Source organism: Somniosus microcephalus, chromosome 14 (genome assembly GCF_052327205.1).
Source record: "Somniosus microcephalus isolate GS21.2 chromosome 14, FLI_Smic_1.0, whole genome shotgun sequence".
Lineage (NCBI taxonomy): Eukaryota > Metazoa > Chordata > Chondrichthyes > Squaliformes > Somniosidae > Somniosus > Somniosus microcephalus.
In genome coordinates this window covers 99483666-99511024 of record NC_141000.1, presented here as the reverse complement: position 1 = coordinate 99511024, position 27359 = coordinate 99483666, and the positions used below count along the sequence as shown (strand labels likewise).

At 42.9% G+C, this 27359-nt stretch overlaps 1 protein-coding gene across 2 annotated transcripts in view; it reads right to left on the bottom strand.

The window, feature by feature from the left end:
• The window catches only part of epha3 (eph receptor A3), a 268070-nt gene that overhangs the window by 36497 nt on the left and 204214 nt on the right, over positions 1-27359 (bottom strand). The window contains exons 7-14 of one of the 2 annotated variants that reach the window (XM_086007038.1): positions 23681-23843; positions 22627-22729; positions 20443-20510; positions 16882-17007; positions 15789-15974; positions 14328-14389; positions 14020-14229; positions 2186-2335 (exon numbers count right to left, since the gene is read on the bottom strand). In XM_086007038.1, the coding sequence (XP_085863164.1) occupies positions 2186-2335; positions 14020-14229; positions 14328-14389; positions 15789-15974; positions 16882-17007; positions 20443-20510; positions 22627-22729; positions 23681-23843 (1068 nt within the window). The remainder of the gene's footprint in view (positions 1-2185; positions 2336-14019; positions 14230-14327; positions 14390-15788; positions 15975-16881; positions 17008-20442; positions 20511-22626; positions 22730-23680; positions 23844-27359) is intronic. The other variant, XM_086007039.1, reaches the window with a different exon arrangement.

The following is a 27359-nucleotide window of genomic DNA, read 5'->3' as shown; positions in this document are numbered from 1 at the left end:
GAGTGGCGCTAGACTGATGTAAATGCCTGATGTGAATCTCCTACTGTTTTCTGTGGAAAATGAAATTCAGCTGGTGCTGCGGGGCGGGTAATTCAATACGACTGGTGCACACACTGAATCTGGCCAGCTCACAGCATAAACACACAGGTCGCATTCAGCTCAGGTCATCTTGATGTGAACCGAATGTTATCTGTGTGTGTGTGTGTGGGTGGGTGGAGAAGGTACAGTGTAAATGGAGCATTTGAGATGACTATTACATTAACAATATTTTTGGTTACTGTTTATTAAAGGGATACTGCACTGGGGAGTTTTGGGACAGCTTCCAAGACCTTTGCAAATTGGTCAGTAGAATAAGGATGAGTTGGAGACACATTTTCTCACAATTAGACTGCACGATAAGATTTTTAGACTGCATGATAGGATTATAGCTGCGGCCATGTGAATTCATACAATGCATTTTGTTTTCAAAAAACTGGGTTACTGAAATTTTATTAAAACATAAAAGGCCAAATTACGCAGTAGTGGTGGGGAGAAGAAGTTTGAGCAGGGCAATAATGGGATGAGACTGGCAGAAGGAATAGAGAGAAGTAAACAGAGTCAGAGTGTGAGGAGGAAGAGGAAACCAGGGAGGGTTGATATGGGGGGGGGGGGGGGAAATAGAGAGGAGACCAGAAAGGGTCACTGTGGGATTAAGAGGAGGTGACAAGGCAAGGTCACAATAGGAAACGGTGAAAGGAATTAAGGCAGAGTCACAACATGAGAGAAAGAGAGAAAGATCAAGTAGGGCCACACTGAGAGGATAAAGGAGAGAGGAAACTAGGAGGGAACAGAGTTGGAAGAAGAAGAGGAGACAAGGCTGTCACGATGGGGATGGGAAAAGGAGACGAGGCAGAGCTGCAAAAAAAAAATGAAGAATGTTGGAGACCAAGTTCTTGCAATTTAAAAGGCAGAGCATCTAAAGATTGTTTTAAAAGGCAGAGCAACTAAAGATTGTTTTAATCTGCTTTCAAACAGTATTTTTTTTGTTAGCAAAGGATGTCATGGTGGACTGTGACAGATCCCAGGTTCCTGAAATTATCACATGGTTTGAACAGCAATGATCTCCAGGTTCTGTTTCCCCGTATGTTACAGTGGAATGTTGCTTCTTGTATGCATTATAATGACATATACATGCATCACATACTGAAATACACATCCTACATCCTGTGAGAGGCAGACATTAGCTTCATGTACACAATTTATGATGTTAAACAGAATTCTGATTTTGATGTATGCTTTGCTGTACCACAGGGCCTTGATGTGTTGTCACTTGGGTGTATATTTTCCAACCCGTGCTGTTCCTGTACAACTGCATAATGCATTCGTACTGAATTCTTCGATGTACTTTTTCAATGCAGGCATTAACCAGGTGGGAAAATGCACCTCATATTTATTTGATGGCGCAAAGCGACAGTTAAAGCTGCTGAATATTAATTTGCATGATGCTTTCATATTGATATATTGGAATTCTACTGGGATACCCAGGAGGAAATGGCCTGCATGGGTCAGCACAAATCAGAGGCCTTTACACCCCAGTCAAAATCAAGAGAACTTTTTTTTTTTTTTAATATCTGCAATCCAGAAAAAAAATTAAAAGCTACTTTGACACAGAAGTGTATCCCCACTCTACATCTTTTGCCCAACAACTTGAGACTAGGAATGCATGACGTGAGGAATTATAGGAATAAACTTGTGGTGTGCTGCATTAGTAGACATGAGCTCTGCACACCCTACTCCCTATAGGATACACTGTTCACTGGTAACACTAGCAAAGTTAGTGCTAGGGCTAGTGCTAACTGTTTTTAAGGGATTACTGTGAACAAATTATAGATTTTCTCAAACAGTCAGAGCAAGCATAGTTTCCCGATTTGCTTTTCATATAGTGTAATAATTTTTTTCCTAGTCCTTGGTTACTCCGGTGAATTATCACACTTTTTTTCCCAATTTACATTTGGCGTTTTTCATTTATTAAAAGTGTCTGTACTAATAAGATGCTTAAACTACTCCTCAGCACTGAAAATTTTCTTTCCACGCCATCTCTGTTGCTCTCAATGACAGAGATGCGTGGCCACCTGGCATTCCCATGCTTGACTTCCTCACCCAGCTTGACACATTTTCGAAAGAACAATTCACAGAAGATACTCACATCCTGATTGGACATTTCCCAGTAAGGCCTCTCTCCGTATGACATCACCTCCCACAGAACAATCCCGTAACTCCACACGTCACTAGCTGAGGTGAACTTGCGGTACGCTATGGCTTCCGGCGCAGTCCATCGAATGGGGATTTTTCCACCCTGAGAAAGATTTTTTTTTAAATGATTATAAGAAAGAAAGACTTGCATTTATATAGCACCTTTCACAACCACCGGACATCTCAAAGCGCTTTACAGCCAATGAAGTACTTTTTGCATGTAGTCACTGTTGTAATGTGGGAAACGCGGCAGCCAATTTGCGCACAGCAAGGTCCCACAAACAGCAAATGTGATAATGACCAAATAATCTGTTTTTGTTATGTTGGTTGCGGGACAAATATTGGCCAGGACACCGGGGATAACTCCCCTACTGTTGTGTATGTACCTTTAAGAGAATAACTGGTCTCAGACTGCAGTACCGGCAGTGACCACCCCTGTATAAAAGGCGCTAGTGAGCCTCTGTTGTTTTCAGTTTCACTATTGACTTCCATCAGTAAAGACGTGTTTTGTTCAACTCCTGCTGTCCGTGTCTCAATCGTTCACGGACGTAATACCTACTCTTCTTTGAAATAGCACCATGGGATATTTTACATCCACCTGAGAGAGCAGATGGGGCCTCGGTTTAACGACTCTTCTGAAAGACGGCACCTCCGACAGTGCAACACTCCCTCAGCACTGCACTGGAGTGTCAGCCTAGCTTTATGTGTTCAAGTCCCTGGAGGGGGACGTAGACTCAGAGGCAAGTGTGCTACCAACTGAGCCTCAGCTGACGTCATATACGTGAGCACATCCTTGTGTGACCTTGAAGGAAAAGTAAAGCTTATTTATAGATGAAAGCAAGACATTTGGGTTAAAATTAAACAAAATACGTTCCTTTGTCTACAAACTTAACCAAGGCATTAATCCAGATGAGAAATTAGAAATGCACTTGTTACTAATATTAGACAGCATGATTTCAATCTAACTGTTTGAAGACAGTTCTTCTCCTTATTTTGATTCCACTAAGCTTATTACCATAAACCAAAACTTTTGCTGATCTTAAATCTATTGTCACATGCAATTTGTTAATACAGATTTTCCACAATTGGCAAAATTTTCTGCCAGGGTGAAAAACAAGTGAGGTAGCAAAAGTGTAAAAACCCCGCTTTAGTAGATCATCAAATATAGAAGTTCCTTATTTTTCCACTCAGTAGTATTCTGTATAAATCCAATGTTGCCTAAAGTACATCAGTTTCACAGTGTCTCTGGTGTCTGTTGCAGAGACTCGTTAAAACACGTACAACCATACAGCAGGCTAGCTTTCATGAGTTGCAATATGCAATTGGGAAGCACTTTAATTTCATGGGTCATGAGCTCAAATCTAAGTTCTGAGGGATCATCTCACCAGCCCGCTTTAGTAAGGTGAGTTTTTCCCAGTTCTTGGTCCACCCACTTCATCTAAAAGAAGAAGCACAATGGTGGAGAGCAGCAATGGAAAATAGTGGGAGAGGACTAAGTAACGGGGATCTAGACAAACATTTTTTTCAAATGGAATAAAACGTAATTATTGAGTAACTTGAAACCAGATTATGTGTTTGAAGGATAATTGCACGTTCAGCAAATACTGGAGCAAACCATGTTAAATAGATCTAAACCTATCTTAAATAGATGTAAATCTATCTTAATTTTAATCTCAAGAGGTCAATGAAACCAATGGTGATGTACTGCCATGTTTTTAAATTAAATTGTTGCAATCTCACAATAAAACAGCTGAGATTTATTGATGTTCGTATACATCCTCTTGATCTTGACTGGGGCGGGTTTTGTGAGCGGTGGGGGAGGGGGAGGACTTTTGGTCGGGGTTCGGGTTTCCCCGCATACTGTGCAGTTTTAACGTCACAGCGTGCGTCTTTTTTTCCCAGCAGCTCCGAAAGAGGCCTCAGGCCAGGAGCAGGTTGGGAGCCTGTAGCTGGGTTTATTTGTCGCATGGGAGGGGGTCCAGATCTTGAGGGGGCTCTGATCCTGGGGGTGCGAGGGGCGGTGGTTGCCGATCCCGGGGGGGGTTGTCCGATCCCGTGCGGTTGAACTGATCGCGGGAGGGGTCGGTGATGGCGGGGGGGGGGGGGGAGAGGGCACAGGCTTTGGATCTGGGGCGGTTCCGATGGCGGGCAGGGAAGCAGTTAAGCTTGATGGGCGGGGAGGAAGCACTCCTGCTCCTCTTAGCCCACAAGCAGTGCTGTAAAGGCACTTACCTCTTCCATAAAGCAGTAATCGCCTCCCAAGACCAGGGAAACTTGGCCGGCCAGGGTTAAACCTGGAAGATAGGTTAAATATGAGGCATGCAGCCTCATTATAATATTTAAATGAACAACCCGCCTCCTGGGAGCGGGTTGGTTGCCCGCCCCCCCCCACACCCCATCCCACCTCTGTTAAAACCAGAAGTGAGCGGGTTTGGTTCGGGTTTGAGGTTTAAAAAAATTTTCACATCTCACCCGACCCAAACCCGCCCGTTTTTGTGGGTTAAAATTCCCCCCCCCCACGGAGTTTCTTAATATGCTCCAGGTTATCCAACAATTGGGTAACTACCTTTATGGGGAATTATAAAACTATTTCAGTTCTGTTTGAGGGGCTAAATCATTTAGATTGAGGGAAATATTAAAGAGGTATGTCACGGTGTCACTGATGATGTTGTGCCTCATTAAAACTTTTATTTATGTGAAGTTTAATTTTTTAAAATTAATCAAAATACAAACAAATACAGAGAACTGCAATGCCAGCTTGTGCTGTGGCAGATACAGGAGCTGCCATAGATTAAGCTTTGTGAGATCATAAAGGTCACAGCGGCTGAAATTCAGATCGACCTGCTCCGCCAGCAGAAGTGCGGTGTGTGGGCCATGAGCACACCGAGATCAGTTGCTGTGAGCCCCACCCCAAAGTGTGGCGGCAGGGCCATCGGTATAGTCCACATGACGTTCCACACTGGTAAGGGCACATCACCGACACCCATCCTAGACCACCATTGTAACTCAGAGCTGCCTCCAGCCATCTGCCACAGGGACCCCGAGGCCATTCCCAGGCCGAAGATTGAGTTAGGTTTCACAAAATCTTCAGCTCCTATTTGCTGGCAGAACAAGAGTTATCCATCCTCTCCAGGACCTTTGTCTGCAAACATTCTGGGCTCCTTCCAAGGAACTCGATGGATCTCTCACCAGGTCTCAGCTGGCAAGAGTTCAGTCGAGACCTTATAAGGATGCACTGGGTGGAATTCCTGGGACAGAATCCTGGTGTAACTGGGTTACACTCTGTTTTCCAGTCCCTGCTTGTCAGTTCTGCCAGAGAAGTGCCAGGACCAGAACAGAATTTCGGAGCCCTGATGTCTGAGCTCTTTTGTTTAAAGTGGACCTGTTTCAAGTCCTCGGTCTTTCTGAAATTCTCTGGTTTTTCAAATTCAGCGGAAGGACCAAAGCCAAAAGTGCTGCAAACTCAGGCTGAGAACATGATTACTTTTTCTGCTGTTTTAATGTCGGTGTTAACCCATCTACTCTTTAAACAGGTCAATACATTCATTAAAATAGCAGGCGGCGGATTTTCATCCAGCATGCTGACACTAATACCTAATACAACCCGATTTAAATCCTAGAGAAGAACTGGCGGTCAGATGAATCAGAAAGTGACGATCAAGTGAAGCCAAAGTTGGGCTTTAAAGCCTGTCGATTGATGGAGGTAGAGATGACGAGGGGTAGGTGAGGAGTTTCACAGATTCGTGATCCTAGGAAAGAATGAATTAGTGTATTTAAATCCTGCTGGAGCAAACACCACAGCATGGTACTTGTGCAGAGAATCCTCTGCCAGCTCTCGATTGTAGAAGATAAAACCGCTGTAGGCTGAGAAAAACACAGCTGGATGTTAAACTGACTAAATTAATTTGAATATTTTACAGATCTGTCACCTATTTATTTCTCCTTCAGAAGCAGTTTATGTCTTTATATTATTGCTCCTCAAATGATTTCAGTATATTTTAAACGGAACCGCTATTTTACATACTAATTACATGCAAGGCAATATTTAAATCAGAATGTTATAATCAGCAGGTTGCTTTGTTTTAACCCTTAGAGTGCCGGTCCAAAGACATGATCTGTTCATTGGGCCGAACATTTTTTAAAGCTATTAGTTTGTACATTATTAGGCTAAAACAAACATTGTTGTAAGGAAGGTGTTCAAGTGCCAGGAGTAGATTTATTACTGTAACCTGAGCCCTGAGCTCTAAAAATAAATGCTTTGAACAATTTCAATAAAAGTTAATTAAAGAAACTAAGCACTTCTTAAGCATTTCCTAGTTTCCTTCCTCCCCCCATTCTTTCTCTCCTATTTGTTATTATTTTAACTTTGTTCTTTTTTGTCCTAATTGAACCTATTTTTCTAGCCCCTTTTTCCCCTCCCAAAATCATAGCCAAAAATTTGCCATTTCATTCAAAGCAGGAGAAAAGCTCGTCTCTCCTAAGTCGTGATGAAACGGTAAGAACATCACAGGGCAGTGCAGCTCGGAAACATACGATCTGCGAGAATGGGATTTCATTAGCAGCAACAAAGTAGCGGTTTTGGATCACGCACATCTGCAATAACGATCCTTTAACGCTTCTCAAGCAGCTAATGAGGCTCCTAACCACAGTAAATGTCAAAAACCTCAATAATCCAGCTGTGAAGTATGGATTGTCGGAGAACGTGTCTGACCAGTAAGGAAGTGAGAAAAAAAAACAATTTAGTGGCAAGGTCCTGTAAGTGCTGGCGAGCACAGTAATGGATTGATGCAAATATATTTTTGGTGGAAGAGGACAGCCCCTTAGCATGCAAAGAAGGCAAGGAGCATGGCAGTTCATCGCAGGCATGGTCATCACCATCTCACCACTTTGGCGGGAGGTCTGGAAGAAGGTGCAGAAATATGACTTTATTTTCGGAGCGCAGGACATACCCAGAGGTAGCAGCTGTTATAAAAGATATATTGGAAAAAATTCTGTAGTGCTACAGTCAGATGCAAACAAGGATGTGGTAAGTAAAGTGTTGAGGGATCGGTGCTGGGTCCCTTGCTGTTTGTGGTCTACATTAATGACTTGGATATGAATGTAAAGGGTATGATCAGTAAGTTCGCGGATGATACAAAAATTGGTAGGGTGGTAAATAGCGAGGAGGGTAGCCTCAGTCTGCAGGACGATATAGATGGGTTGGTCAGATGGGCGGAACAGTGGCAAATGGAATTTAACCCGGAAAAGTGCGAGGTGATGCACTTTGGGGGGACTAACAAGGCAAAGGAATACACAATGAATGGGAAGACCCTAGGCAAGACGGAGGTGCAGAGGGATCTGGGTGTGCAAGTACACAGATCCCTGAAGGCGGCGGAACAGGTGGATAAGGTGGTAAAAAAGGCATATGGGATACTTGCCTTCATTAGCCGAGGCATTGAATATAAGAGCAAGGTGGTTATGATGGAGCTGTATAAAACACTGGTTAGGCCACAGCTGGAATATTGTGTGCAGTTCTGGTCGCCACACTACAGGAAGGATGTGATCGCGTTAGAGAGGGTGCAGAGGAGGTTCACCAGGATGTTACCAGGGCTGGAGCGCTTCAGCTATGAAGAGAGACTGGGCAGGTTGGGTTTGTTTTCCTTGGAGCTGAGGAGGCTGAGGGGGGACATGATTGAGGTGTACAAAATTATGAGGGGCATAGATAGGATGGATGCTGAGGAGCTTTTTCCCTTAGTAGAGGGGTCAATAACTAGGGGGCATAGATTCAAGGTAAAGGGCGGGAGGTTTAGAGGGGATTTGAGAAAGAACTTTTTCACCCAGAGGGTGGTTGGAGTCTGGAACTCTCTGCCTGAAAGGGTTGTGGAGGCAGAAACCCTCACAACATTTAAGAAGCATTTGGATGTGCACTTGAAATGCCATAGCATACAAGGCTACGGGCAAAATGCTGGAATATGGGATTAGATTAGACAGGGCTTGATGGCCGGCGCGGTCACGATGGGCCGAAGGGCCTCTATCCGTGCTGTATTACTCTATGACTCTATGACTAAATAGTAGCGTTATGCTAGTTACATTATGGATGCCATGATGGCAGAGAGAATGTACTAGACAAAGCAATTTCCATGGGCCAAATCACCGTGTCTCAATCTCCATTACTCTTATGTTTCAAAGCAAAAATGTTAAGTGTAACAGCGTACATCAAGTGAATCCCCAGACATCAAAACACTTGAGAGTTTAGGAGTCTTTGGGGCTGTGGCATTTGGATAAGAGGGTAGCGCTAGTGGTATGTGCTATGTTAACCATATATTCTATGATTTGCACAATATGTTACATCAAAATGCACACACTGATTGTGGACAAGCACAAAAAGTGCAGGTAAATGACAATACAAACCCAATGGACAAGCATGCTCATAATGTAACAAAACAAACAGAACTGATGGACAACCAGCCACCTGAACACTGACCATTCCCATCCCTACTTGAAGCTGTGAGCAAATCAGAAACACAAACTATAGGATATTGCAATAGTGATATTGATGATGATCCACAGGGTGAGGCCATGAACACTAGTGAGGAAGGAGTAATAGTAGGGATAAGTTGATGAGTGGCTCATTCGTACAGAGCGGGGGTCCCAACCTGCTGGGTGCACCTACAGGGTTGCATGGGGCTGCTTTGAACTGGCAGCTAGTACAAAAGTAGCATCTTACTGACCAATCACTGACCTGCTTACACTCATTATTGGAAGGTACCCTGGATAGTGTGGAGGAGTTTAACACCCAGATATCTATGGCCATTTCCCAGTGCGTTCCTGGTGAGCCTGCATCTCCTCACGCACCGCTCCTCTACAATGCCTATGTAACTGTTATTGGTCTTGTGCACCCTATGCCCTCTGTGCTACCGTCCTCTCCTCCTCCTGCTCCACTGCAACTGGCCACTACACCCATGCTCTCAAACAGAAAACTCCTTTGTATTATTCAATTCTCTTACTGCTCTGGTGATATTAGGAAAGCTTCTTTGCTGTGACTCCGACCTAACTTCAGGTCTGACATGGGAGTATAAGCCTACATTTTGACATGAACTCCACAGCTATAGAATACTGAACAATTATGCTCTTAATAAGTTAACTTGCCCTTTCATTTTCACTTTTTCCCCAGCCTTTCCTACTCCTGTTGTTGAGGGGCGGGAATGCTGACAGCAACATTAAACAGGATGATTCATTGAGTATTGCTTTCTCCAACATCCTGCCACTCTTTACTCTGGACTTTTTTCAGTCAGATTAAAAATGAGAAATGTTTCTCCCTTATTTGTTTTCCTCTTTCATCTGGCTCCCACCTTCCATTTCGGAAGTGGTAAAAAAAAAAATCTAGGTTTCAAGTGCTTAAAACCTGCTCCGAAAGACTTTTCCACAGCTAATCAAAAGCTCAGAAGTCCGAAGATTGGTCTGATGATGACGATAATGTGATCAGCTCAATCTTAAAGTGTAAAAGTTCATCAAAATCAAGAAGTGATTTGACAGATGAGTAAACTCATTAGTCACCCAGACCATAATTACACCCAGTCAAGTAAATTCATATGTGGTAAGGGTTGAGCTGAACTGGGGGAGAAAAATGACTTTAGAATGACATTAGCGCAAGAGAAATAAATAAAAAGGAGTCAACACTACAGAAATAAATCAAAGTGCCAATTATTGTTATCACCTTCATCAGCACAAACTATATCCCAGATGCCATCTTACTTCTATTTAGAATTTTTTTTGTTTCACTATAACTTTGTTTTGTACATTAATAGTTTGAAATTCTGTGTCAAATACTAGTAATGAAAATTCATTGACCACTGTTCTAAAAACAGGTTAGCATCTTTATTAAATAGCAAGCACAAGAGATTCTACTGGAATTAAAGTATTTATTACTAATATCACAGAGGGATTTCAACTCCGGAGTGGCATAGCACAAAGGTGCAGCTAGAGGCAGACAGACGGCTCGAAAATGTGATCTTGGTGGCTGCTAAGAACATTTGGAGGTGTTGTGCGTGTGATACTATTGACTCCTTGCTGTGCTCTTTGTCCAAATGGAGCGATGATTGGTTAAGTGTCTGATCAGCTTGTATTTAAATTACAGGTTGGAGCAGTGTGCATCACTCTAGCTTATCCAGAAGCTTCAGTCTTTCCGTTTGCTTTTTACAGCAGCGGGAAGTTATTTTATCAGAAAATTAGATGCAGCAAATATGACAATAGTGGACTTTGAATCTGGCCTACGTATGCATCTTCTACAAGTTTTTCCATTGATGCTAAACTATCTGCACTGTTTTGGGGTCTTCTATATATTATGAAAACACCCAAATGACTGCAAGATCTATTGCCCTCTTGACAGTTCTTTTTGTTCCCATGTGTAATTCTGACAGAGTTATCCTCCATATGGAGGAGCGATAGGATACGAAAATATCAGAAGGCTTCTTTTAAATCAGACACGCAAGCTATAGTTACGCAGCAACGTAATGGCTTGCTATAGTATTAATATAGTCATTTTTGTTATACTGGCATATTTAATATTGCAAGCGAGCAGGTGGCAACCTCAGAGATCTCTTCTCTAGGTAGATGAGTGGTTGGTTAAGTGACTGTTTTCCTTTAGATTCTTGTGTACTTAATCGGGAATTATGCTCTAAGCCATTGATCCAACATTGGGACCAGACCAAGCACAACATAGTCACCTGCCAAGAGACGCAGACAAATTGTAGAATTGAGTGAGATGATACTGGTGTTTTACACAAAGCCAATTAACAAATTTTGCATCCTGAACTGTATTATTTGCTGACTCTTATAGATACAGGCAACAAAATGGCTGTGCTAAATTCTCAGGATGATAGTGCTGTATACCTTGTATAAATGTGCGGCAAATTCTATTCAGCATCTTATCCAAAAGCCTACATAATGATTTTAAAGAGACTGCAAAACTTTCCTGCAAGATAAAAAAAACTCCTCTGGGAAGGTTCCATCTGTGCGCTCGGTCTTTACAAACATCTTTAAGACTTTGCTACATCAAATTCTCAGAGGAATCTTCTTCAAATGGGGTCAAATTGGATGCATCCAGTCTGTTGTATTTTTTATAATAATAATGATTGTGAACTGTTTCAAATTTGTGATTTGAAAAAAGCTCCACCTGCAGTCCTTCTCATTCTACCATGTGGGGACTGTCTGGGTGGAGCAATGAGACGGGGATGGTAATTACTGCCGGTACTATTAGTGGCTTAACATGTTTGTATGGCATTCCTTTGTTATTATAACCAGTCTATTTTAAATGGGTTAATGCTTCCACTCAAATAGTGAACAAAAGGAATGTCACATGAACACATTGAGTGCTAGTGGGCTAATAATACTGTAAACTGGAATTTCTAGGATTTTATGATTAAATATTCCAGCCATAAAACTGTCATTTCACAAAAGATAGTGGAGAATTCCAAACTTTTACTGTGTTTTCTGAGTACTGCAGAATCAGCACTAATAATGTTAAGATGAATTATTTAGATAATAGTGTACAAGCAGGTGTTTATGTGCCATGAGGTTAGCACACCAGAGTTAGCAAAGCAAAGCAATGTTCATTAATAGAGATCTACTTTTTTCACCCAGATAATTGTCGGACGGCTGTATAAGCAAGTGGAGTTAATGGCGTTCAAGTGATTTTCTCAGGTTGACGTTCATGCACCTGAGCCTTCCTATGGCTAACACAAGAGGCTAATTGGTGGTACAGTATTATGCACCATGTTAACTGTGTGTGTGGGCTTGAGGTGAAGCATCAAGAGACATTGTTCTTGTCATATTCTGGTGAAAGTGGAGGAAGCAATTAATGGGTTTATATCTGTGTGGATTGAAAATGTTCATGAAGGAAGTAATTGCACTGAAAGTTGTAATCCATGCTGACCCACGCACACAGGGAAATACAGGAAATATTATTAAGTTATAAAAGATCACCTTTGTGCTTTAAGGGAATAGGCTGTATGTTGTAAAGCCTATTACCTCTTGATCAGTTGAATTCCAAATAATAAAGGATTCATCCAACAATAATGTACATTTGCATAAGATAATCAAATGGGACTAGAACAGTGGAATTCAATCCCGTAATAAGAATTATGATATGTATTATATAATATAGGATACTAGCCTGCTATCGTGCTGCAAACACGTGTCATATGTGCAGGAAATTTTCATTATTTGTAATAGAGAGGCACACCATTTAAATATCTAGCCAAGATCTTACTAAATGAATACTAGCTCCTCTATTACTAATACAGCACACGTCTTTTGATTGACGAACTTAAGTGAAGGGCCAGCTCTATGGTGCAGTGCTCCACCAAGCCTGTAAATGGCGCAAGGTAAATCAAGAAATGGTGCTGGGTAATGCCAGCTTTGGGTTTTAAAAGCCTGGCAGTTGTAAAAGAAAGGAAAGGCTGAGGAGCTCACGAGTTCAACAGTGTTGAGTTGCCAAGCATATAATCTAGGCTGGTACTTCAGTGCAGTACTGAGGGAAGTGCTGCACTGTCGGAGGTGCCATCCTTCAGATGAGACGCTAAACCAACCAAGGATGTAAAAGATCCCGTGGCACTATTCGAAGAAGAGCAAGGGAGTTCTTCCTGGTGTCCTGGCCAACATTTATCCCTCAACCAACATCTGAAACAGATGCAAAAGCAGTCATCGACCTGAAACGTTAACTCTGTTTCTCTCTCTACAGATGCTGCCTGGCCTGCTGAGTATTTCCAGCATTTTGTTTTTATTTCTGAAACAGATGATCTGGTCATTGATTTCATTGCTATTCGTGGGAGCTTGCTGTGTGCAAATTGGCTACTGTGTTTCCTACATTACAACAATGATTACTCTTCAAAAGTACTTCGTTGGCTATACAGGAAACTTTGTGTTATCCGGAGGCTAAGTGCCCGGCAAGCTCGAGCCACCGGCAAATATCAGGAGCCGTTTTGTTAGGTTTTTTTTCTTCTCGTGGCTTTTTTTTCTTCTCGTGGCTTTTTTTTCAACAGTCAGGCTCTGGAAAGTCTCTCTGAAGCTGTTGCTAAGCTACAGAGATGCTTCCAAGGTACGGGCCGACTGTTTAGAAGCTGTTGCTAAGCAACAGTGTTTGTTGTCAGATACGGAGATGAAAAGATCCGTATGCTTCAACATTAGCGCTGGTGTGTCCGGCAGTTTTGAGGGAACGGCAACAGCTCGGTCCCGTCGGTGCCGGATAGCACAAAGTTTCCTGTAAATTGTTTTGGGACAACCTGAGGTCGTTAAAGCCGCTATATAAATGCAAGTCCTTTTTTTCATTTTCTTTCACTCTGAGAAAAAATGAGAGGAGTAGGTGGTGCAATGAGTCTTGATTTGAACCGTGTGATGCAGGGAGCAGGAAGAGACTGTAATGCATTTGCAGCTTAGGAGGAGCCACAGAAGAAAGCTCAGGAAGCACTGGCCTTAATGGTATCAATAAAGTACAAGGGACAGGAGAGGTTACAATATACAGGGAGAGGGGTTGGGGCTAGAGGTGAGAGAGGCATTGCAGAAGGAAGACGGGCTTTTTTTTGGACTTGATCTCAAGTATCAGTTGCGCTTTTAAGGCTGGCCTGTAATCTAACGACCTTACAGCACAGGTCAAAAACACAACCGTGTAGGGCCACATCGCTCGAGTGAACCGTCAGCTTCGACCCGCTGTAAGTCTTGGATTATTTATCCCAGATATTGAATACTATACTGATACATAACAAGAGACGGGATTGATGGCATAATCTGGGCAGAAGGACAATTTCTTACCCGTGTTGTGTACGCAGCTTCAGGGTCATCTTCAAGGACCCTGGAGAGTCCAAAGTCAGACACTTTACACACCAAGTTGCTGTTGACGAGGATATTGCGAGCAGCCAGGTCCCGATGCACATAGCCCATGTCGGACAGGTATTTCATGCCTGAAGCTATCCCCCGAAGCATGCCGACCAGCTGGATGACTGTGAACTGGGCATCATGTTTCTGAAAGAGAATGGATGAAGTTTTTGTGTCCAGTCTAAAGCCAACAAACGGGATGTTTATTTGAACTGCTGCGCTTGGTGTATCATCGGAATGCTTACCCTGAGAAAACTGTCCAAGGAACCGTTTTCCATGTATTCTGTAACAATCATGACAGGCTTACCTAAAGAGAGAAAGCAAAGTCGCAATCGCAAGCATAACGTAACATGATATAAACTGGAATTGAAAAGCATTATCCTGCTTAAGCTCTGTGTTGATGGTAGAGTGGCTGTTACTGTGGTTCGAACAGTAACACTAAGTAATCACCAAGTGTGTTTTGTCTTTTTCACTTAAAAAGTGTCTTTAAGAAAAAAAGCAACAAATGAAGGAATGCAGGTCTGCTATCTTTGAATGGCAGCAGATGACAACATTAGAGCTCTAGGCTCACATCCCCTGGCTATCTGGGAGTATTGGTCTGTGCTCATCCCTTAGTGCCTGTGGCTCCCTCACAGCATACTGAGGGATGAACACAGATCAATACTCCCATACTTGAGATATGGTTTTACTTGAATTTGGCAGTGGGCGGGAGAAGGAGACTATGTCAAACGAAGCACACTGATTCAAATTTTTCCATGTCTAAACTCTGAGGGCAGATTTTCCTATTGCTTCTGGTACTGTTGAATTGCTTGGGCGCAGTGATTATAGAAAAACCGGGAAGGAATGAGCACATGCCGTGAGCGCCTAACAGAACCTGCCCCTACTTACCAACCATTAATTGAATTGGATGAAAAAATGAGGAAGGCTCCCTTAAAAGGCACGTGCTCCTCCCCAAACGATTTTCCTGTATTTGCTGCACTCAGGTGATCCAATAGCCCCAGGAGCTGGAACAGGAAAATCCGATCCAAGTTTCTTTTTTGTCATCTTGGTATTAAAGAGCTGCAAAATACCGTCTCAATCTTCAAATACATATTTTGAAATCCACAAGTGTAATGCTCCCTGTGTTGACACTTGGGATTTTTCTCCATGTGTGCAAATTCACTTTATACAAGTGTTTAGTAATCGCTTACATCCAGCTGAATAGAATAGTAATTTAGTTGAATTGAATTCGATGATTTGACACCGGCTTCACCGGTTGACACTAGTCTTCACCTGTTGACACTAGTCTTGTGTTTGCAAACACGGTGGATATGGAACAGCTAAGGAAAGATGAACTCGCAAATCAAAACCCTACTAAGGACAATGTAGAAGGGGAGGTAACACTTGGACAAAAAAAACCCAGATAAGTTTGTAGAAGAAGAACAAGAGACCAGTTTCCGAGGTCTGGGAGGACATCCTTTTGTTTTAAATCTAATCACATTGGCAGTTGTAAAAACAGATCAGTAGACAGTACTAATAGTATATCGTGGTTTGTATATCGCACATCAAGCAGCAAGTTTATATTAAAAGTTCTGTCATCCTCCATTCCATATTCCAAACTTTCTTTAGAAACTGTAGGGAAGTTCATTTGCTCACTTTCCTTTCCAATGGAGGATATATGGAGAACATTAATAAAAACACTGGTTATATTAAGGCAGGTCCCTTACTTTTTGTGACCACTCCTTCCAGATGAATGATGTTTGGATGGTCAAATTGTCCCATGATGCTTGCTTCACTCAGGAAATCCCGCCTTTGTTTTTCGGTATAACCAACTTTGAGGGTTTTGATGGCTACCGAGATCTCCTTTTTGGAGGGCAGCTTCAGACGTCCACTGCACACTTCTCCAAATTCTCCTGTAGTATAAAAAACAATGATTCTGTCTGTAGTTTCAAAATCAGCTCTACATCCCATCAATTTTGCATCACATGTAAGAATTACTCAAGTCAAAAATAGAAACATAGAAGATAGGAGCAGGAGTAGGCCATTCAGCCCCTCAGGCCTGTTCCGCCATTTAATGAGATCATGGCTGATCATCTAAATTCAGTACCCTGTCCCTGCTTTCTCCCCATATCCCTTGATCCCTTTAGCCTTAAGAAATATATCTAACTCCTTCTTGAATATATTTAATGAATTGGCCTCAACTGCCTTCTGTGGTAAATTCGTCATGTTTCCTCAAATTATGGTTGTGTTTGGAAAGAGATATTTTGATCCAGTTTTAAAATTTAATGGGACCAATAATCCAATGTTAGGTGCTTGATGGCACTCCTGCAAAGTACCTAAGGTGGCATTTGAGGCCCAGTGTGGGTAGCCAGTGTAAATGGCAGAAGGAGCCTGCACCCAAGCTGTGCCCATGTTTTATGAGGCCCTCGACTTCTATTCAAATTAGGGGTTACTCCATAATGCAGCTGGAATGCCCGAACAGTGACCACTGAAAAGGAGGTCATCCTTAAAAATCAAATCTTTCCCCTATGCCTCGTGATTTCTTGTGTCCTCTCACCTCATGCCCTGTCACAGAATGGGCAGGCAGATATCCACTGGCCATTGGCACCCAAAATTCCAGACTTGGTGCTGAAAGTGCCTCAGGAGCAATAAGCCCCGAGTGCCAGAGAATGATGTAAATGAGCTGACCTCACATTGTCCATGGAGGTCCTCTATTTTGTGCGCAGATCAATGCAGTGCCTGGACAGTATTGAAGTAACCTTCAATTACCTGGTATCAGTAATCTGCAGTCATATAATAATCATATGTAGAATTTAGTACCTGCACCAACAACTTTATCAATAGATATGGAGGAAGAATCTAGCTCCTTGGCAAACTCATGGACAGCTTGGCTGGGGTCCTCATATGTGTGTGGGTCCACATATGTTCGTAGACCTGGAAGTTTAACTGTTAACACAAAAGTTGAGAAACATCACACACACCCATGACATTAACACGACTTAACAATATTCCCAACACTATGACTTCCACAGATAATCACTGTGGAGAGAACAGATACAAGAGATGTTGATAATTAATCCAGCTGCCTCAAACATTTCAGATTCAGTGGTGTTACTGAATTTTTTTTAAATGATTTGTTGTTCCCAGTTTTTTTTTTCCCTTTTCCACTTTCTCCATCCTCTACCAAGTGAGAACTTGGCTGCCAAGCTGCAACTGGATCCCTGCCAATATCACTCTCTAGCCAGTCCATCTAATCTAAGATATATAAGGGCAGACTGGGATAACTCACTCATCCTCCCTCCCTCTACAAAAGCACCTTGTCTCAGTGTATCACCTCTCTAGGATATAGGCACGTATGGTAACACAGGCAGTAGTGATTAGGCAGGGCATGTTTTTCATCTTAAAATACTCCTGTGCAGCACCTTGGGACGTTTTAGTTGTTGTTGTTGTTGTTGGAGCCTGTATATTATGATGAAGATCATAAGATGGTTCATGTTGGACCCAATTTAGAGATTTAAATAAAAGTTCAATTGATGTAAAGGTCTTCCTAGTTGCACATCACCCTCGCCCATTTCTTCTTCCTCCTCCTCCATCAAGGATTCAGACTGATTCTCCTGGTTTTTGTTCTGAAGGGTTCCCCTCTCTGAATAGCATATTTATCAAAGAACTGCAGACCTAGATCATTTTTGACACCTGCTGTAGAGCAGTAAGCCCCCGATCTGTCCAGACAGCAGAATCTCTGCTTCAGTAGGCCAATTGTATGTTCTACCAGAATTTGGGTGGAGGCATGAGCTTCACTGTATTTCTGTTTAGGGAATCTTTCATTGGTGTCCAGGGGGTAGTTTTGGTTCTATTGCAACTAACCAACCAGTCTGCCTGCTCCTTCAAATAATGCTGGCATGGTGGACAACTGCAAAATTAAGGCATTGTGACTGCTGCCAGGCAGTATGCTGATCCATAATGTTAGAGGTCAGCACAATGAGGAAAGACTGGAGAAACTTGGGCATTTTTGCTTTGAAAGGGGGTCTGAGAGAGATCATTTTATAGAGGTCTATAAAATAGTAAATGGTATGGCAAAGGCTAATTTGGAAAATTACTTTAAACTAAATTGCAATAGTTGGACATGGGGTACACGTTCAAAGTAGTTAAAGGCAAGGACTGATTATCAGGAAGTTCTACTTCACACAATACATGGAATGGACTCCCATGTCGGGTAGTGAGGACAGTGTGGGGGGGGGGGGGGGGGGAGGGCTGTGGTTGGGGTGTTGGAATCATTTAATGATCAACTGGATGCCATAATGGAGTACCTTTTCTGGATGGATGACCTAAGGTAGGCTTAACAGCTATCCTCATGCATAATTATCTTGTGATTGATTTGCATTATTCTGTTCCTGTGGTCCAACACATACTTGCACACTGATGGAATGAAAGCTTTGTCTATTGATATACACCCTAGACCTTGATCTCATTGAAACTTATACAATTCTAACAGGACTAGACAGACTAGATGCTGGAAGGATGTTCCCGATGGTCGGGGAGTCCAGAACCAGGGGTCACAGTCTAAGGATAAAGGGTAAGCCATTTAGGACAGAGATGAGGAGGAATTTCTTCACCCAGAGAGTGGTGAACCTGTGGAATTCTCTGCCAAAGAAGGCAGTAGAGACCAATTCATTAAATATATTCAAGAAGGAGTTGGATATATTTCTTAAGGCTAAAGGGATCAAGGGATATGGAGAGAAGGCAGGAACAGGGTACTGAATTTGGATGATCAGCCATGATCTCATTGAATGGCGGAGCAGGCTCGAGGAGCCGAATGGCCTACTCCTGCTCCTATCTTCTATGTTTCTATGTTTCGATGTTGATGGCTACCTGTGCACCATTAATGAGGCCCTGTACTTTTGCAAAGACTGCTCAGTCTTTTCCTGTTGTCTCCTTTCCATGGAGAAAATGATAAGAGTGTTTCTCAGATAAACAAGTCTTCCGTTATTAGTGGACCGAAGACTGACTAATGCAATGTGTATTGCCAATGGTGGCCTGGAATGATTCAGTTGTATAAAGATTCAATGCTGTGGTTACCCTCACAGCAATGGGCAGGGCTTTCGTTGTGGTAGATATTGTCTTGAGGTTGGGCTTGAAGACACGGTGTAACTCTTGTGACAGCCTCCTTCACAAGGCGTATACAGCAAAGGCAAATATCTTCAGACATCCACAGGGAGGGCGTATCTAAAATAACAACAGAAAACACCGGAAAAGCTCAGCAGGCCAGGCAACATCTGTGGAGAGAGAAACAGAGTTAATGTTTCAGGTCGAAACCCTTCTTCAGAAGGTTTCGACCTGAAACGTTAACTCTGTTTCTCTCTCCGCGGATGTTGCCCGGCCTGCTGAGTTTTTCCAGTGTTTTCTGTTGTTATTTCGGATTTTCAGCATCCGCAGTATTTTGCTATTGAGGGTGTATCTAAGTCTGAAGACTTGAGCCCTGATTTTAACCTAACCAACCCGGCAGTAAAAGGGCGGGTTCGGGTCAGACGCTCATTTTACACCACCCCCCCCAAAAGAAATTTACGCTCTACTGACTTCCATGGAAAGTAAAATCAGGCAGGATGTAAAACGGGGGCCAGACCTCACCCTACCCTATTTCTGTCAGGCAGGTTGAGTTAAACCCCTTGGTTCCTGGGCCAAGGCCAAGTGGGCCCAAGCTGACTGTGGTACAACAAACCTGCCTTTGTTCCCTCTGCCTAAACTCCTCTTCCTCTTCCAAATCCATCGGCAGGTGCAATTGAATTCCAAAGCTGAGCACAGTTAATTACTGTCTGCAACAGTTCTGTAGTAAAGGTCTATCCTAAAGGAGTCTTTTGCAAACAACAGAAGAAAGTATTGCTTCAAGATAATGCAGAAGCTCCTGTGTGAACAGTCCCCCCAAAAGTTCAAACTCACACTGCTGTAGTGAGCTGTCTGAGCACACCAGTGGGGAATTCCTCCCTTATATCACTGCCGGAAAATAAAATGAAATGGTGTTCCGAGTGAGCCCTGAAACAAATACTCTGAATGTAATCAAGGTGGGTGATGGAAGTATTGTACACTCATGATATTAGTGGACGAATGCTTAGCACGTTTGTATGGCATTCCTTTAAAAGGAAAAAAAAAGTGCTTTCATTTATATAGCTCCTTTCACATCCTCAGGATGTCCCAAAACACTACACAGCCAACGAAATGTTTTTGAAGTGTTGTCACTGTTGCAATGTAAGCAAATGCAGCAACCAATCTGTGCACAGCAAGATCCCACAAACAGCAATGAGATAAATGAGATGCTGCCTGACCTGCTGTGTATTTTCAGCATTCTTTTTATCGTTAATTGCAAAGTGTTTGCAGTTCAATACTTACTGTGACCATTTGGGTAATACATTCTTTTGTCATCAGAAATATGCTTTGATTTGTTATACCCACAGAATCTGCACAAAAATCAAAACATAATCAAACACTCTTAATACTCAAGCATTACAATATTTCACTGCACTGAAAGATTATTTTACTTCCATAAATGTCAAATATTTTATTGACAAGTGTTCCTTTTACAGAAATGCAAAAAAGCTCTTAGCATACTCCGAAATGTCAATGTAATTCCAAGTACTTTCACAATTGCTCTTGAAACTCCCCTCTTGGTTTATCTCATTACTTCTGGTGATTATTACACCATGAATCTATAGATCTGCAACAAGATCTAACTGTGATTGATTGTAGGTCTAAGGCAACATGTTTTGACTTCATTAGTGAGCTAAGACAAGGTAGGGAAGTAATACTATACTTTTCACTGCATTACTTATTCTACTCTCCTTTTATTTAATGTTATTGAATGTTTCTTATCCCTCTGGCTGTGCTCACTTATTTAAGACATCTGGGCGGCTATATTGGGCTGAAAATCAATGGGGCCGACATCCCAGCATAAGTGCTTGGATGTGCCCACCGGTGATCTCTGCTTCTGACCCATCAGAGTACGTGGAGTCAGGGAAAGGTAACTTCATTCAAATATTGCCAGTGGGTGCCCTCACCACTGGAAGCTCAGCTATGGTGTCCTCCAGAGAGTGAAGGCCACAACATGTGACAGAGGCTGTCCACTGCATGGGGGAGGTGGGGGTGGTGGTGGCAGGGTTTGGTGGAGTACTGGGAACAATACCTGGAAACATTACACAAGGTTGCCCATTGGCTCCCTTTGTAGGGAGGCCGAGAAAAGTCACAGCAGAAAAACATCTGTTTAGGGAATCCAGGCCATAACCCAGAACCCAGTGTTACGGGTGTGGTAGTGGACCCAAATGCAGACAGACAGCCAGAGACTTGAGATGGAGTAAAACTCAAAAGATGCTTTACTAGAAGGCTCTTCAAATACAGGACGTACAGAGAATTCTTCAAACAAAAAGATCAAAGTAACAATTCAAAGAAACAAAAGCGAGTATACAAAATGCAGGGCAAGGACTAGAAACTAACCTGTGACTTGCAGGCATGAGAACTCAAGACTGAGTGACTGGGGCTGGAAATAGTCAGCTTAAATAACAGGCCTGATTACCCTGATGCGACAATTACTCTAATGAGACATAGGTGAGGAGAGAGGTACAGAGACATGGCAGCAGTGTACTGAGGCCTCCTAAACCGCCCTCTGGCGGCCAGCAGAGGAACGTGTAGCTGGGACCCTGACACCCAGACTTGGATCCCCAGGTGGGTCCCATTTGTGCCCCTGCAGTGGCTGGTATACCTCCTTTCACTGGGCACACCAGGCACTGCTGTTTTTGCCAGGCCAGGACCGAGGAAACACAAGTTCTGGGAGTCCCCTCCCCCATGCCACAAAACTTCCGATGGGGGTGACTTTGTTTGGGGCGGATGGAAGTTAGCTTATTATAGGCTCACAATGCCAACGTGGTTAAGTTGGTAGTGCTTATTGGTCAGAAGGTTGTGGGTTCAAGCTCCACTCCAGGGAACTGAGTGCACAATCTAGGTTAACACTTCAGTGCAGTACTGAGGGAGCGATGCATTGTCAGAGGTTCTATACTTCGTATGAGATGTTATACCAAGGCTCTGTTTAGATGGAGGTATAAGATCCCATGGTACTATTTGAAGAAGGGCAGGGAGTTCTCCTGGTGTCCTGGCCAACATTCATCCCTCCCGGAATTCTCCTGAGCCTCACGCTCCCAAGGTCCAGACAGTTTGCCGTCCACCTCAGTTCCTGCCCGCATGACTCCTGCACCAAGTTAAAATCGGGGTATAGGAATTGGAAGATCAGTCAGTCTGATAATCACTCACTATAGTTCACATTGAAGATGAATTCATCGCCAAGGCAACTTGTTAATATAGTATAAATATTAATAACTGAGTTTGGCATTATAATGTAATACTAATGTAACTATTCCAATAAATAAAGTATATACATTTTTCTGGTTAATTAATCTGTTGGTATTGTACAAAGAATCATGACCCTTCAATTTCTAAGAAAACTATTTAAGCTGTGGTAAATTGCCTCTCACAGTAAAATTACATGGGAAATGGTAGTTTTAACATAGACCACAGCGTAGGACTGACCTCCCGATTATGATGTACATCACCACTGTGAGGAGGACGATGGCTACAGCTGCTGATATGGCAATCATGACGACCTGGCTATTCTCACCAGCGATGGAGAAGGCTGAAAGCAAAAGAAAAAAACCTTGTTCTTGGGATGGCATTGAGGCAGATCAGAAACAACGCAAATTCATTGTTAGCATGGAGAGTGGCTAGCTGGGAAAATGACAAGGTATTAAGGAGAGCAGACGATATCATGAAGTGCGACAGCATAAATCATGAGCTGAACACTGTGACGAAATTACAGCAATGTAAGCATTCCCTAAGCCCATATGTTTCCAAGTGCTCAGTCACTTTCTCTGCTGGTAAGATTCCAGCAACTTTCCCAAAACTGATGTTAAACATAGAAACATAGAAGATAGGAGCAGGAGTAGGCCATTCGGCCCTTCGAGCCTGCTCCGCCATTCGATGCGATCATGGCTGATCATCCAAATTCAGTACCCTGTCCCTGCTTTCTCCCCATATCCCTTAATCCCCTTAGCCTTAAGAAATATATCTAACTCCTTCTTGAATATATTTAATGAATTGGCCTCAACTGTCTTCTGTGGTAGAGAATTCCACAGGTTCACCACTCTCTGGGTGAAGAAATTCCTCCTCATCTCAGTCCTAAATGGCTTACCCCTTATCCTTAGACTGTGACCCCTGGTTCTGGACTCCCCCGCCATCGGGAACAGCCTTCCTGCACCTAGTCTGTCTAGTCCTGTTAGAATTTTATAAGTTTCAATGAGATCCCCTCTCATTCTTCTAAACTCTAGCGAATATAAGCCTAATCGACCCAATCTCTCTTCATACATTATTCCTGCCATCCCAGGTATCAGTCTGGTGAATCTTCGCTGCACTCCCTCCACGGCAAGAACATCCTTCCTCAGATACGCTGCACTCCCTCCACGGCAAGAACATCCTTCCTCAGATAAGGCGACCAAAACGGATGGGTCTGCAATGACCTGGCTTCCCTCTCGCTCCCTTCTTAAATAATGGAGTGTTTTTAAGTTCAATAAAACTAATTTTCACTTACAGTCTGGACTGGTCTCAAATTCAAACTTGCGGCTGCTGGCCCCGTAACCAGCCGCGGTGCGTGCCCTAATCTGGAACAGGTAGGTGGTTTCAGGTTTCAGCCCAGTGATGGTGACATTGGTGCCCTTTGACCTCATGATAGTGTAACTGGTCTCCTGCTCCTGCTTTAAGACAAACAAGAAAAAGCACATCACTCATTACGATTTAGTTCTTCCTTTAAAGCTCATTCCTGTTTGAGACACGATTGTTTTCATCATCAAAGTGAGACATCACGTTTGAATTTGGATTTTTTTTCCCCCCTCTTATTTTATTTCCACTTGCTCCTCCATTCCCGAAGAAATTGTTTCATACTGAACTCTGGCTCCACATGTGCTGGTGGACCTCCAATGCTTTGGCCACATGGCTATTCTTCATGCATCAGCTTCAGACACGTAAATGTTAAAAACGGCAACTTGCATTTATATAACGCTTTCAACATCGGAAAACACCCCAAAACGCTTCACAGAGGTGTATTCCAAAAATGGATGCTGAGCCAAAGAAGGTGACAGAAAGCTTGGTCAAAGAGATGGATTTTGAGGAGGGTCTTAAAGGAGAGGAAGCCGGCAAGGTGCAGGGATTTAGGGAAGGTTTAGGGAGGGGGGCGATTTGACCATGTGGCCCACCACAGCCTGGCCTGACCTGTCTTCACCCAATGCCACACGTGTGCACTTCACCAGGTATTGGTGAACAATGATCAGGAGCTGGATTTCTGGATGAACTTTCCTCTTCAAGGCCTTGGGGACATTGAGGCCAACTGGATCGCCCCCTATTGTCAGAGCTGCCTAAACTATAAGATGTTTGGAAAAGCTACCAAACTTTGAAGTTAGTCAAAATGCAATTGGATGCCATGATGGAAAAGTCAGTACATGAGGGAAATGAGCTTTGATATGCTGAGCAGTATTTTTTTTCTGTTCTTGACTTTATGTATGCAGTTCTGGCCACCCTTTCAAAAGAAAGGTATTATTGTCCTGAGGTGGTACAGAGGCCATCAACTAAGGTAATTACTGGTATCAGGAGTTTAACTGGTGAAGAGAGTTTAAGGAAATTGAGCTTCTCCCTCAACAAGAGACTTTGAAGTGACCTAAATGAAATTGAGTAGATTACAATGGTGTAGATTCCTACAATACATCGGTGACTACACTTCAAAAGTAGTTCACTGGCTGTAAAGTACTTTGAGACTCCCTGAGGACATGAACGGTGCTATATAAATGCACATCTTTCTTTAGATAAAGCTAGGTGAAGAGCTAGCATAATCGCAGGCACGATGAGCCAGGTGATCTCATTCTTTGCAGTAATTTCTATGATTCTAAAAGTTTTCAAACTAATAATAACAACAACAACAACTTGTATTTACATAGCACCTTTAAAGTAGTAAAATGTCCCAAGGCGCTGCACAGGAGTATTTTAAGACAAAGAAATTTGACACCGATCTACATTTGGATAAATTAGGGCAGGTGACCAAAGAGGTAGGTTTTAAGGAGCGTCTTAAAGGAGGAAAGAGAGGTTGAGAGGCGGAGAGGTTTAGAGAGGGAATTTCAGAGCTTAGGGCCTAGGCAACAGAAGGCACAGCCACCAAAGGTTAAGCGATTAGAATTAGGGATCCTCAAGAGGGCAGAATTAGAGGAGCGCAGATATCTCAGGGGGTTGTGGGGCTGGAGGAGATTACAGAGATAGGGAGGGGCGAGGCCATGGAGGGATTTGAAAACAAGGATGAGAATTAATGTACATTGACAAGCTTTAGAATGGCCTATTGTTGATAGTGCAGTTCCCCAGTTCACAGTCAATGATGATAGGTACTAAAGGCTATATTCAATCAGGGGCTGTGAAAAAATAAGGACATTTTTCTGTTGCCAAGTCTAGATTGGTCAGGGACCTTATTTGAATCATGTGCCGTCCTTAGCCAAAACAGTATTCCATTCCCTAGGATTGACATTCCTCACCCTAATGAATACAAAACAACCCTCGCAAAAACTCCTAAAGGATTTCAGATAAAATCTCTTCATTGGGTCATTCTAAAATGAACTGTCACAAACGATAATAGTTGCATGAATATGTTGAGGACATAGTATAGTACCAGGTTAGCTCCATTCAAGTCTTACTCTAAGACCTCAGCACATAATCTAGGCTGACATGTCAGTGCATTACTGAAGGATTCTTGCATAGTCAGAAGTGCTGCCCGAGGTGAAATCCCTGTCTGCCCATTCAGGTGGGTGTATAAGATCCCATAGTACTATTCAAAGAAGAGCAGGGAGTTCTCCCAGCGCTCTGGACAACATTCCTGTTAAGAAAAAGCAGATTAACTGGTATTATCTCATATGTAGTTTGTGCGCAATTTGTTGCTGTATTTGCCTACATTAAAATCGTGACTGCATTTCAGTAATTTATTGGCAGTGAAGCACTTTCAGATATCCTGAGGGCATCATAAGGTGCCTTATCAATGAAAATGCTTTCTTTCTTATAGCCCAAAGTGTGTGGAAGCTCCCCATTCAGTTTAGTCATCATATATGTTTAAAATGTTCCACGGGTAGCTGCCATATGGTACTTGCCACGATTTGTGATATGTTTTAGCTATTGTGACTATTTGGGGTTTAACATAAACATCACAATTTGCAGCTTCTGTAAACTGCACTTTGTATCTTTAGATGGTAGCACTTTACTTTAGAGTCCAGAAATAACAAACAGTAACATTTGATCTTAAGAGAATGCACTGAGGGCTTCCGACACCATTAAACATGAGAGCAAGTATGTATAAACCTAATCAGAACCCACAGATTCCGCAACAATCTTGCATGTGTGTTTAGTTTTTAATGAACATAGGCAATTTATTTGGAAATTCTTGTCATTTCTATCCTGGGCCTTGGGCTCCCGTGTTGGTCTTGGTGGGAGAAATTTCATGATGCCGTAAATAGTAGCAATGCCAGAATAAAACACTTTTTAAGAATGGTTTTGTAACACTGTTTAATAATAATTAAATAATTCTGAGGGGGGAAAAGATGCAGTCGATACTGACTCCCCAAAGCCTTTCCACAAGGCACAAGTCAGGAGTGTGATGTAATACTCTCCACTTGCCTGGATGAGTGCAGCTCCAACAACACTTAAGAAGCCCAACACCATCCAGGACAAAGCAGCCCGCTTGACCGGCACCCCATCCACCACCTTAAACATTCACTCCCTCCACCACCGGCGTACCGTGGCTGCAGTGTGTACCATCTATAAGATGCACTGCAGCAACTCGCCAAGGCTTCTTCGGCAGCACCTCCCAAACCCGCGACCTCTACCACCTAGAAGGACAAGGGCAGCAGGCGCATGGGAACACCACCACCTCCAAGTTCCCCTCCAAGTCACACACCATCTTGACTTGGAAGTATATCGCCGTTCCTTCATCGTCACTGGGTCAAAATCCTGGAACTCCCTCCCTAACAGCACTGTGGGAGTACCTTCACCACACGGATTGCAGCGGTTCAAGGCGGCGGCTCACCACCACCTTCTCAAGGGCAATTAGGGATGGGCAATAAATGCTGGCCTTGCCAGTGATGCCCACATCCCCGGAACAAATTTTTAAAAAGCCCTGATGCTGCTCCTCACACCCGAGGTGTGACTAGTATTGTCCTGGAGTCTCCAGGAATTAAATAATTCATTGC